Here is a 12,456-nt window from a genome sequence, read left to right as displayed (position 1 = left end):
GATAGGTAGTGCGGTAGAGAGGTAGAGTGGTAGAGCGGTAGAGAGGTAGAGTGGTAGAGAGGTAGAGAGGTAGAGTGGTAGAGAGGTAGAGTGGTAGAGAGGTGGAGCGGTAGAGAGGTAGAGCGTTAGAGAGGTAGAGAGGTAGAGCGGTAGAGTGATAGACAGGTGGAGAGGTAGAGCGGTAGAGAGGTGGAGCGGTAGAGCGGTAGAGAGGTAGAGGTTGAGATAGGTAGAGAGGTAGAGCGTTAGACAGGTAGAGAGGTGAGATAGGTAGAGAGGTTGAGAGGTAGAGAGGTAGAGCGGTAGAGAGGTAGAGCGGTAGAGAGGTAGAGAGGTAGAGCGGTAGAGAGAGAGGTAGAGAGGTGGAGCGGTAGAGAGGTAGAGATAGAGAGAGAGCGGTAGAGAGGTGGAGCGGTATAGAGTTACAGAGGTAGAGAGGTGGAGCGGTAGAGATGTGGAGCGGTAGAGGTAGAGAGGTAGAGCGGTAGAGCGGTAGAGTGGTAGAGAGGTAGAGCGGTAGAGAGGTAGAGCGGTAGAGGTAGAGAGGTAGAGCGGTAGAGGTAGAGCGGTAGAGATAAAGAGAGGTGGAGCGGTAGAGAGTGGTAGAGTGGTAGAGCGGTAGAGAGTTGTAGAGAGGTAGAGCGGTAGAGGTAGAGTGGTAGAGATAGATAGAGAGGTAGAGCGGTAGAGAGAGAGAGGTGGAGCGGTAGAGAGTGGTAGAGTGGTAGAGCGGTAGAGAGAGAGAGGTGGAGCGGTAGAGAGAGAGAGGTAGAGAGGTAGAGAGGTAGAGCGGTAGAGCGGTAGAGAGGTAGAGCGGTAGAGGTATAGAGGTAGAGCGGTAGAGGTAGAGCGGTAGAGATAAAGAGAGGTGGAGTGGTAGAGAGTGGTAGAGTGGTAGAGCGGTAGAGAGTTGTAGAGAGGTGAGATAGGTAGAGAGGTAGAGCGGTAGAGAGGTAGAGGTTGAGATAGGTAGAGAGGTAGAGAGGTAGAGCGGTAGAGCGGTAGAGAGGTGAGAAAGGTAGAGAGGTGGAGCGGTAGAGAGGTAGAGTGGTAGAGCGGTAGAGTGGTAGAGAGGTAGAGGTTGAGATAGGTAGAGAGTTAGAGCGGTAGAGAGGTAGAGAGGTGAGATAGGTAGAGAGGTAGAGCGGTAGAGAGGTAGAGCGGTAGAGAGGTAGAGAGGTGAGATAGGTAGAGCGGTAGAGAAGTAGAGTGGTAGAGCGGTAGAGTGGTAGACAGGTGGAGAGGTAGAGCGGTAGAGAGGTGGAGCGGTAGAGAGGTAGAGGTTGAGATAGGTAGAGAGGTAGAGCGGTAGAGAGGTAGAGCGGTAGAGGTAGAGAGGTAGAGCGGTAGAGGTAGAGCGGTAGAGATAAAGAGAGGTGGAGTGGTAGAGAGTGGTAGAGTGGTAGAGCGGTAGAGAGTTGTAGAGAGGTGAGATAGGTAGAGAGGTAGAGCGGTAGAGAGGTAGAGGTTGAGATAGGTAGAGAGGTAGAGAGGTAGAGCGGTAGAGCGGTAGAGAGGTGAGAAAGGTAGAGAGGTGGAGCGGTAGAGAGGTAGAGTGGTAGAGCGGTAGAGTGGTAGAGAGGTAGAGGTTGAGATAGGTAGAGAGTTAGAGCGGTAGAGAGGTAGAGAGGTGAGATAGGTAGAGAGGTAGAGCGGTAGAGAGGTAGAGCGGTAGAGAGGTAGAGAGGTAGAGGTTGAGATAGGTAGAGAGGTGGAGCGGTAGAGAGGTAGAGAGGTGAGATAGGTAGAGAGGTAGAGAGGTAGAGCGGTAGAGCGGTAGAGAGGTGAGAAAGGTAGAGAGGTGGAGCGGTAGAGAGGTAGAGAGGTGAGATAGGTAGAGCGGTAGAGAGGTAGAGTGGTAGAGCGGTAGAGTGGTAGACAGGTGGAGAGGTAGAGCGGTAGAGAGGTGGAGCGGTAGAGAGGTAGAGGTTGAGATAGGTAGAGAGGTAGAGCGGTAGAGAGGTAGAGAGGTGAGATAGGTAGAGAGGTAGAGCGGTAGAGAGGTAGAGCGGTAGAGAGGTAGAGTGGTAGAGAGAGGTAGAGAGGTGGAGCGGTACAGAGGTAGAGATAGAGAGAGAGCGGTAGAGAGGTAGAGCGGTAGAGCGGTAGAGCGGTAGAGGGGTGAGATAGGTAGTGCGGTAGAGAGGTAGAGTGGTAGAGCGGTAGAGAGGTAGAGTGGTAGAGAGGTAGAGAGGTAGAGTGGTAGAGAGGTAGAGTGGTAGAGAGGTGGAGCGGTAGAGAGGTAGAGCGTTAGAGAGGTAGAGAGGTAGAGCGGTAGAGTGATAGACAGGTGGAGAGGTAGAGCGGTAGAGAGGTGGAGCGGTAGAGCGGTAGAGAGGTAGAGGTTGAGATAGGTAGAGAGGTAGAGCGTTAGACAGGTAGAGAGGTGAGATAGGTAGAGAGGTTGAGAGGTAGAGAGGTAGAGCGGTAGAGAGGTAGAGCGGTAGAGAGGTAGAGAGGTAGAGCGGTAGAGAGAGAGGTAGAGAGGTGGAGCGGTAGAGAGGTAGAGATAGAGAGAGAGCGGTAGAGAGGTGGAGCGGTATAGAGGTACAGAGGTAGAGAGGTGGAGCGGTAGAGATGTGGAGCGGTAGAGGTAGAGAGGTAGAGAGGTAGAGCGGTAGAGCGGTAGAGCGGTAGAGAGGTAGAGCGGTAGAGAGGTAGAGCGGTAGAGGTAGAGAGGTAGAGCGGTAGAGGTAGAGCGGTAGAGATAAAGAGAGGTGGAGCGGTAGAGAGTGGTAGAGTGGTAGAGCGGTAGAGAGTTGTAGAGAGGTAGAGCGGTAGAGGTAGAGTGGTAGAGATAGATAGAGAGGTAGAGCGGTAGAGAGAGAGAGGTGGAGCGGTAGAGAGTGGTAGAGTGGTAGAGCGGTAGAGAGAGAGAGGTGGAGCGGTAGAGAGAGAGAGGTAGAGAGGTAGAGAGGTAGAGCGGTAGAGCGGTAGAGAGGTAGAGCGGTAGAGGTATAGAGGTAGAGCGGTAGAGGTAGAGCGGTAGAGATAAAGAGAGGTGGAGCGGTAGAGAGTGGTAGAGTGGTAGAGCGGTAGAGAGTGGTAGAGCGGTAGAGAGGTAGAGAGATAGAGTGGTAGAGCGGTAGAGAGGTAGAGTGGTAGAGCGGTAGAGAGGTAGAGAGGTAGAGTGGTAGAGAGGTAGAGAGGTAGAGAGGTAGAGTGGTAGAGAGATAGAGAGGTGGAGCGGTAGAGGTAGAGAGGTGGAGCGGTAGAGAGGTGGAGCGGTAGAGAGGTAGAGATGTAGAGAGGTGGATCGGTAGAGAGGTGGAGCGGTAGAGAGGTGGAGCGGTAGAGAGGTGGAGCGGTAGAGAGGTGGAGCGTTGTAGAGGTGGAGAGGTAGAGAGGTGGAGCGGTAGAGAGGTGGAGCAGTAGAGGTAGAGAGGTGGAGCGGTAGAGAGGTGGAGCGGTAGAGGTAGAGAGGTGGAGCGGTAGAGAGTTAGAGAGGTGGAGCGGTAGAGAGGTGGAGTGGTAGAGAGGTGGAGGGGTAGAGAGGTGGAGCGTTGTAGAGGTGGAGAGGTAGAGAGTTGGAGCGGTAGAGAGGTGGAGCGGTAGAGAGGTGGAGCGTTGTAGAGGTGGAGAGGTAGAGAGGTGGAGCGGTAGAGAGGTGGAGCAGTAGAGGTAGAGAGGTGGAGCGGTAGAGAGGTGGAGCGGTAGAGAGGTGGAGCGGTAGAGAGGTGGAGCGTTGTAGAGGTGGAGAGGTAGAGCGGTAGAGAGGTAGAGCGGTAGAGAGGTGGAGCGGTAGAGAGGTGTAGCGGTAGAGGTGGAGAGGTAGAGAGGTGGAGCGGTAGAGAGGTGGAGCGGTAGAGGTGGAGAGGTAGAGCGGTAGAGAGGTAGAGCGGTAGATAGGTGGAGCGGTAGAGAGTGGTAGCGGTAGAGGTGGAGAGGTAGAGAGGTAGAGCGGTAGAGAGGTGGAGCGGTAGAGAGTGGTAGAGGTAGAGAGGTGGAGCAGTAGAGGTAGAGAGGTGGAGCGTGGGAGAGTGGGAGAGCGGGAGAGGTAGAGAGGTAGAGCGGTAGAGCGGTAGAGAGTGGTAGAGGTAGATGTAGAGACAGAGAGACAGAGAGAGAGAGAGACATCAGCTCCTATACTCGTTCCTGACCGGGTGTACAGCATGGATTCTGGCTTGACTCGTTTCCCCTGCAGAGCTTATTAAAACATACACTCACACACACACACACACACACTGCCCACGGACTATATCATTAAGTTTGACAAAGTAAGACCCAGATAGTATAAGCTGTGCACAGGCAGGCAGAAAAATAACAGGCTCGCCGCAGCCAATGCTCAATATCTGACCCCATTAAATAACACTGCATCTCCCTCAACTGTGGTACACTGGACCAACGGCCATGTTTGTTTTGATCATGCAGAGGCTGGAGGGAGAGGGATCCCAGAGATTTGACACACACAGGGCCCAATTCCTGCGAGGTTATTGGAGTGTTGGCCGTTATGTAGATGTATACCCACCTATCTCTAGACAGCAAAGGAATGCATCCCAAATGGCACCCCATTTCCTACATACTGTAGTGCACTACGTTTGACCAGAGCTCTAACGTAGTGCACTGTATAGGGAATAGGGTGGCATTTGGGACTCATATATACTGTAGGCAGACAGGATCTGTGGTGGACAAAACAGACAGTAATTGGCCTGGACAACCCTTCACAGGAGTTTACACTAGCTCGGCTCACCAGGACATGGTGAATTGAGCTGAAGAAGCTGAACATATCCAATCAAATGGAGTTGAAGGAAATCACTGGTGCTCTCTGACTAATGCTTAGTGTCATAGAACTAGAGTACTGTAGATGCACCTGGATACATTCAGTTGAAATAGGACCTAGACATGAGCTACATTAAGTGATCTAAATCGCATTGCGACTTAATCCTATTGTGTCTCACTTGGCCTTAAATGACATGGAACAGATAAAGACATTATAGTGGCTGGGACCAAACCACCTCATTCAATCTATATTGATGTATGACAACCTTGTTGGGGACAAACAGGATATTTCATTGTGAAATGATGTTGCTGACCTTGCTGTGAGTGTTTAGCATGTACCTGTGTCACAATGGAGCCGCAGATTGATCAACCACACAGGTTCAACCACACAGGTTTAACCCCACTTAGAGAGACCGGATTGGTTGGGATGTTTCGGATGTGACTTTGGCCCAGTTGAAAGGTCAAGCTCAACATACTGTATTAGCATGAAGAAGGACTCGCACTCTGAGCCATGGCGGAGGGATACGTATGGATGGAATATGAGTGATGAGGCTGTGGAAGAATGTAGATAAAAAAAGAAGAACCCCTGATTCAGTGTTGTGAAGAAATAGGGTTGTTATGAAATAACAACTAAATATGATTCTCTCAGATCAGAGACACAATATAACATGCAGATGTCTGTGTTCTTATGAGTATGGCGATTGGTTGAACATTATCTTGTTTTCTGGGAACTACTTCTTCCATCGCTCACGCCCTCCCTCCTCCACCCTGAAACTCCTCTGCCCCAGTGGCTGTGGTTGATAGGACCATCCATCCTCTAAATGGGGTGGGGGTGTACATGGGGAGGGGGGGTTGCCTTAGTTTAGGTTCAACGTCAGACAAGGAAAGGATGTATGTGAGATGGAGGGATAGAAAGAGCATACAGTGGGGCAAAAAAAGTATTTAGTCAGCCACCAATTGTGCAAGTTCTCCCACTTAAAAAGATGAGAGGCCTGTAATTTTCATCATAGGTACACGTCAACTATGACAGACAAAATTAGGAAAAAAAATCCAGAAAATCACATTGTAGGATTTTAAATGAATTTATTTGCAAATTATGGTGGAAAATAAGTATTTGGTCAATAACAAAAATCTCAATACTTTGTTATATACCCTTTGTTGGCAATGACAGAGGTCAAACATTTTCTGTAAGTCTTCACAAGGTTTTAACACATTGTTGCTGGTATTTTGTACCATTCCTCCATGCAGATCTCCTCTAGAGCAGTGATGTTTTGGGGCTGTTGCTGGGCAACACAGACTTTCAACTCCCTCCAAAGATGTTCTATGGGGTTGAGATCTGGAGACTGGCTAGGCCACTCCAGGACCTTGAAATGCTTCTTACGAAGCCACTCCTTCGTTGCCCGGGCGGTGTGTTTGGGAACATTGTCATGCTGAAAGACCCAGCCACGTTTCATCTTCAATGCCCTTGCTGATGGAAGGAGGTTTTCACTCAAAATCTCACGATACATGGCCCCATTCATTCTTTCCTTTACACGGATCAGTCGTCCTGGTCCCTTTGCAGAAAAACAGCCCAAAGCATGATGTTTCCACCCCCATGCTTCACAGAAGGTATGGTGTTCTTTGGATGCAACTCAGCATTCTTTGTCCTCCAAACACGACGAGTTGAGTTTTTACCAAAAAGTTATATTTTGGTTTCATCTGACCATATGACATTCTCCCAATCTTCTTCTGGATCATCCAAATGCTCTCTAGCAAACTTCAGACGGGCCTGGACATGTACTGGCTTAAGCAGGGGGACACGTCTGGCACGGCAGGATTTGAGTCCCTGGCGGCGTAGTGTGTTACTGATGGTAGGCTTTGTTACTTTGGTCCCAGCTCTCTGCAGGTTATTCACTAGGTCCCCCCGTGTGGTTCTGGGATTTTTGCTCACCGTTCTTGTGATAATTTTGACCCCACAGCGTGAGATCTTGCGTGGAGCCCCAGATCGAGGGATATTATCAGTGGTCTTGTATGTCTTCCATTTCCTAATAATTGCTCCCACAGTTGATTTCTTCAAACCAAGCTGCTTACCTATTGCAGATTCAGTCTTCCCAGCCTGGTGCAGGTCTACAATTTTGTTTCTGGTGTCCTTTGACAGCTCTTTGGTCTTGGCCATAGTGGAGTTTGGAGTGTGACTGTTTGAGGTTGTGGACAGGTGTCTTTTATACTGATAACAAGTTCAAACAGGTGCCATTAATACAGGTAACGAGTGGAGGACAGAGGAGCCTCTTAAAGAATAAGTTACAGGTCTGTGAGAGCCAGAAATCTTGCTCGTTTGTAGGTGACGAAATACTTATTTTCCACCATAATTTGCAAATAAATTCATTAAAAATCCTACAATGTGATTTTCTGGATTTTTCCCCCTCATTTTTCATATTTTTAAGCGGGCGAACTTGCACAATTGGTGGCTGACTAAATACTTTTTTGTCCCACTGTATAAAAGGGGAGGGGGGTATGTGAGGGAGAGAGTGTGTGTGGAGGAGCGAGCGGGAGAGAGAGAGAGGGAGAGGCAGGGAGAGAGAGAGGGAGAGAGACAGACAGACAGAGAGAGAGAGGGAGAGAGGGCGAGAGCGAGAGCAAGAGCTAGAAGGGCTCTAAATTTCTTCCTAAGTGCCATGTGACGCACTCTGTGATGTGTAAAGGCACTGTTTTCTTAATTTGATTGGCTCTAAATGCTTCCTGCGTCTCTGACTTACAGCCTATCCTTCTTCCTTTTTATGTTGTCTGTTGACAGAAAGCTGATCTGGCTGTGGCTCCCCTGGCCATCACCTACGTGAGGGAGAAGGTCATCGACTTCTCCAAGCCCTTCATGACACTGGGGATAAGTATCCTCTACCGCAAGCCCAACGGAACCAACCCTGGGGTCTTCTCCTTTCTCAACCCCCTCTCACCCGATATCTGGATGTATATTCTGCTGGCTTACTTGGGTGTCAGTTGTGTGCTGTTTGTCATAGCCAGGTAACATGTCAGTTCCAGTAATCAATCAATCAATCAATCAATCAATCAAATGTATTTATAAAGCCCTTCTTACATCAGCTGATGTCACAAAGTGTTGTACAGAAACCCAGCCTAAAACTAAATCACTGCTAATTCATTCACACACTATTATATGCTAACGCCTTAATTATTTAACCTTGCCCCATCTGTCTAGCAAGATAGTCTCTCGGTGATTATGTTACGATCTTGACACTAAGTGGACAATATCTGCTCACTACCTGCTACCAATACCTACTTACTCAGATGACACAGACTTTATAGCTAGCCTCATACTGAAAAATTCAGAAACACATTCACTCAAACTTTTAATAATGCAACCAACTTTGAAGAAAAAGGTACACAGATAAAAGTCTATATAGCTAAATGTCTATATAGCTGAGGAAAGTAGATGTTCCAGCACACAAAGACAGTTCCCTATGGTTCCCTTTCAGCCTTCTCTCCCAGTATAATGGAGGGAGGGCTGAGTGTTCCCTATCGGCAGGCTGCTCTCGAGAGGCAGGCAGGCAGCTGCTGTTAAGTGATTCCTGGGAAGTCTCTGTGTCTCCACACATACCTGCTGTTCCCTGGTCTGCCACAACTATCTGCTGCTCAGGAGATAATGCACACAAACACAAACATTATGATCAGAGACGTTAAACCAGACGTTTCAGGACTGTGTGTGTGCGGTATGTGTGTATGTACAGTACCCAGTCAGAAGTTTTGACTCACCTACTCATTCCAGGGTTTTTCTTTATTTTTTACTATTTTCTACATTGTGAAGACATAAAAACCATGATATAACACATGGAATCATGTAGTAACCACAAAAAAGTGTTAAACAAATCAAAATATATTTATAATTGAGATTCTTTAAAGTATGGCTTTAAAGCCACCCTTTTCCTTGATGATAGTGTTGCACAATCATGGCATTCTCTCAACCAGCTTCACCTTTCCAACATATGCTAAGCACTTGTTGGTTGCTTTTCCTTCACTCTGTGGTGTAACTCATCCCAAACCATCTCAATTGGGTTGAGGTTGGGTGCTTGTGGAGGCCAGGTCATCTGATGCAGCACTCCATCATATCTATAGATATAAAGTAAAGAAAAACCCTTGAATGAGTAGGTGTGTCCAAACATTTGAGTGGTTGTGTGTGTGTGTGTGTGTGTGTGTGTGTGTGTGTGTGTGTGTGTGTGTGTGTGTGTGTGTGTGTGTGTGTGTGTGTGTGTGTGTGTGTGTGTGTGTGTGTGTGTGTGTGTGTGCTCGTTGGTGTGAATGGCTGCTGCCCCCCTTTTCCCTGTTGTCTCCAGTGTCTCAAAGTCACTACTGTCTTTTCTTTTCTGTTTTTTTTCTCCACCTTGCCTCAAACATACCAAGTGATATAATCTACATAGTTATCATATCAGCACAGTAAGAACCTGCTAGTTATGACAGTGACCTTAAAAAAGGACAGAGGTGGCTGACAATTGAACAAGCTTGATCATTTATAAGGTTGATTACTCGTTTGCCCAGTATAGAGAGAGTCTGTTTTTTTGTAGGATTATTGGAGAAGTGAAGAGAGGGTATGAAGAGTAAGGCTTTTATGTTAGATCTTGAGAGAAGCTGGTGTGTGTTAGAGCTTGAGGTCAGATGGTGTGTGTTAGATCTTGAGGTAAGTTAGTGTGTGTTAGATCTTGAGGTCAGATGGTGTGTGTTAGATCTTGAGGTCAGCTGGTGTGTGTTAGGTCTTGAGGTCAGCTGGTGTGTGTTAGATCTTGAGGTAAGTTAGTGTGTGTTAGAGCTTGAGGTCAGCTGGTCGGTGTTAGAGCTTGAGGTCAGCTGGTGTGTGTTAGATATTGAGGTCAGCTGGTGTGTGTTAGAGCTTGAGGTCAGCTGGTGTGTGTTAGATCTTGGGGTCAGATGGTGTGTGTTAGATCTTGAGGTCAGACGGTGTGTGTTAGATCTTGGGGTCAGATGGTGTGTGTTAGATCTTGAGGTCAGATGGTGTGTGTTAGATCTTGAGGTCAGCTGGTCTGTGTTAGAGCTTGAGGTCAGATGGTGTGTGTTAGATCTTGAGGTCAGCTGGTGTGTGTTAGAGCTTGAGGTCAGATGGTGTGTGTTAGATCTTGAGGTCAGCTGGTGTGTGTTAGATCTTGAGGTCAGCTGGTGTGTGTTAGAGCTTGAGGTCAGCTGGTGTGTGTTCGAACTTGAGTTGAGCTGGTGTGTGTTACAATTTTAGGTAAATTGATGTGTGTGGAGAATAGGGCCAGTCCTGCAGGAACTTTAGCAGAACTTTTACAGAGAGCGCTAGCATTTTATTGAAATATTCAATCATGATGTAGTGAAGAAGATTTAAATGTAATTTAGCTTTTACATGTGATAAACTGTTTTGTGTTGATATTTTATTTTGATGGATACCATACTGGTTAGTATGATTTATGACCAATAGTAGTACATTTCGTTCTTATATTTTCATCTTGACCTTAGAGGCTGGATATTATTATTGAAATAAGAGCAATGGCATTGTGGATGGTGTAAAGCTCAGCAAAGTGTGTTTTTATGTAGGTAGTAGTGTATCTTTTGTCTGCTTTGTTCAGGCTTAGTTCTCAGGCATGGGAAAGTAGTGCAGAGTTTGACATTTTCACATTTACATTTTTAGTAATTTAGCAGAGCGGCTTCCAGTTATTGTGTTCATTTTAAGATTGGACAACTACATATCACAGTCATAGTACGTATGCTTTTATTCAATAAAGTAGCAAAGTCAGAGCTAGTAAGTGGGAATAAGGTTAAGTGCCAGTGTTAGTTCACAAAATGCTTTTTGGTGTGTGTGTGTGTGGGCAGGGAGGAAAACAGAGTACTCCGTTTGGGGTGTAGGGTTTGATCAGAGCCTGAAAGTAGAGAGGGGCAGTTCCTCTTGCTGCTCCATAGACAAGCACCATAGTCTTGTATCTCTCCCCTTGATCTGGCTGCTCTCACCTGACTAGGGCCGGCGTTTGAGGCACGCTGGAGAAGAAGACAAAGAAAAGATGATGTTAACTCTAAAACCTTTGGTGGAACGTAACTCTTTGAGTTGTATACTCAACAGTTTTAGAGTTAACACGTGTGTGTTACTGGCGATATGATCACACAAGAGAATAACACGCTGCAACTGTCATCTAAGTTGGTTCAGAATATGCACCTATCTTTTTAAATGATCACAGCAAGTAAGTGTTGTTGGGTAAGTGTTCAAATATATCTTTCACTCTGTTTGATTCTCCCTTTAGACACTAGTCATGGTAGGGCTTTGGTAGCATGCATGTACTGTACAGTGTACAGACCCCAGTCGTTCTCTGGAAAGGTAACTAAGCTAACTGTACATATATATGTGTGTGTACACATTTATACATACATTATCTATGTATGCTTGTGTGTGTGTGTTTTGTATGTGTGAGGGGGTTTATGCTACTACGTGTGTGTGTGTGTGTGTGTGTGTGTGAATGCTGTATGGTGACATTATAAGGACTGGTTTAGGCACCCCCTAGGCAAACTGATCTACATGCCATATTTAGAAACACCGGAGGATACCGTGGGAAAACCACGACATTACTGTATTTACATGATTTAATAAGTTACCCTTCTCATATCACCAGCTGTTGTTGTTGTTGTTGTTGCTTGTGGTAGGTGTTGTTGTTGTTTTCCTCTAATATCTTTCCTACGCTGTTCCTTCTTCCTTTGTTACGTAGGTGATGAAATGAAACATGTGAAACAGTCTCTATCGTACATCCCACGACCTCCACACCATCTCTGTGCATTATCGCCTTGTTACAGTTTGGGGAATCTAATTTCCTGCCTCCTCCTTATCAAATGAATTTTAAAAAGATAAAAACCTGCAGAGGAGCGAATGAGCTCTCTTATCGTCAACAATTTATCCTCAAATTTATGCAGGATTCTGTCGACCAATCTTTTAATTATGTGGTCTCCTACTATTGTTACATCTTGTTGTCACATGCTTGGTGGAAAGAAGACTGCCTCAATATTACACAGTCTCTCCTTCGTTTGTGTTATATCATATGTTCAATACACAGTCTAATACCCTTAACTGCAACATGTTACAACATGCTCATATAACAGACATTTCCCATCCCTTATTCTACATTTGTAGAAGGGGAAGGGGTTGTAATGGAATTTCTATTAGACTCTCCTCCATTACGACAATGAGTCTCAGTGTGCTCTCAAAAGCCCCATGTAAAACAGTTTGTCGGCTTCTCAATGCTACAATACAGATATAGATTTTTTGTCATCCTGGAAAGAGAAGCAAACAACAGCATTTGATTGAGGTTTGTGTATAGACAGACATATATAAATTTCTTTTTTCAAGCCGTATGGAATAGTCTTTGGCGACAGCCCCATTCGAACGCTGTTGATGGCTTAGAAGGTTCATATAAAGCCTATAGAGATATATAGCCATGTCTTTTCCCCAGTCATTTAGAATTGAAGAGACTAGACCTGCAACAGCCCCTTTCTAGCGCTCTCTCTGTGTTCATTCTTCTCCCCTAACATTGGTGTTATCAGGCGTATCATCTGTTGAGTTTTCTGCAGGATGACCTTATAAAAAGATAAAAGCCTGCCATTGTTTCTTCTCTGCTGCTGAGTTCCCTTCTTGCCTGTCTGCCCTCCATCCTCCCGCCCGTCTGTCTGGGGTTATCTCTCTCTCTCCCCGCCCCTGCTCTCTCTCTCTCTCTCCTTCCTCTCTTTCCGCTCAGCGGT

At 46.6% G+C, this 12,456-nt stretch overlaps 1 protein-coding gene across 2 annotated transcripts in view; it reads left to right on the top strand.

Moving 5' to 3' along the window:
* LOC110538828 (glutamate receptor ionotropic, kainate 2) overlaps positions 1-12,456 on the top strand; it is a 254,022-nt gene that overhangs the window by 169,801 nt on the left and 71,765 nt on the right. For both annotated transcript variants that reach the window (XM_036943381.2, XM_036943390.2), the window contains exon 12: positions 7,493-7,716. In XM_036943381.2, the coding sequence (XP_036799276.1) occupies positions 7,493-7,716 (224 nt within the window). The remainder of the gene's footprint in view (positions 1-7,492; positions 7,717-12,456) is intronic.

Source organism: Oncorhynchus mykiss, chromosome 2 (genome assembly GCF_057628025.1).
Source record: "Oncorhynchus mykiss isolate SJ-2025 chromosome 2, ASM5762802v1, whole genome shotgun sequence".
NCBI lineage: Eukaryota > Metazoa > Chordata > Actinopteri > Salmoniformes > Salmonidae > Oncorhynchus > Oncorhynchus mykiss.
The sequence above is the reverse complement of the archived record's forward strand: the minus strand, read 5'-3'. Positions and strand labels throughout refer to the sequence as shown.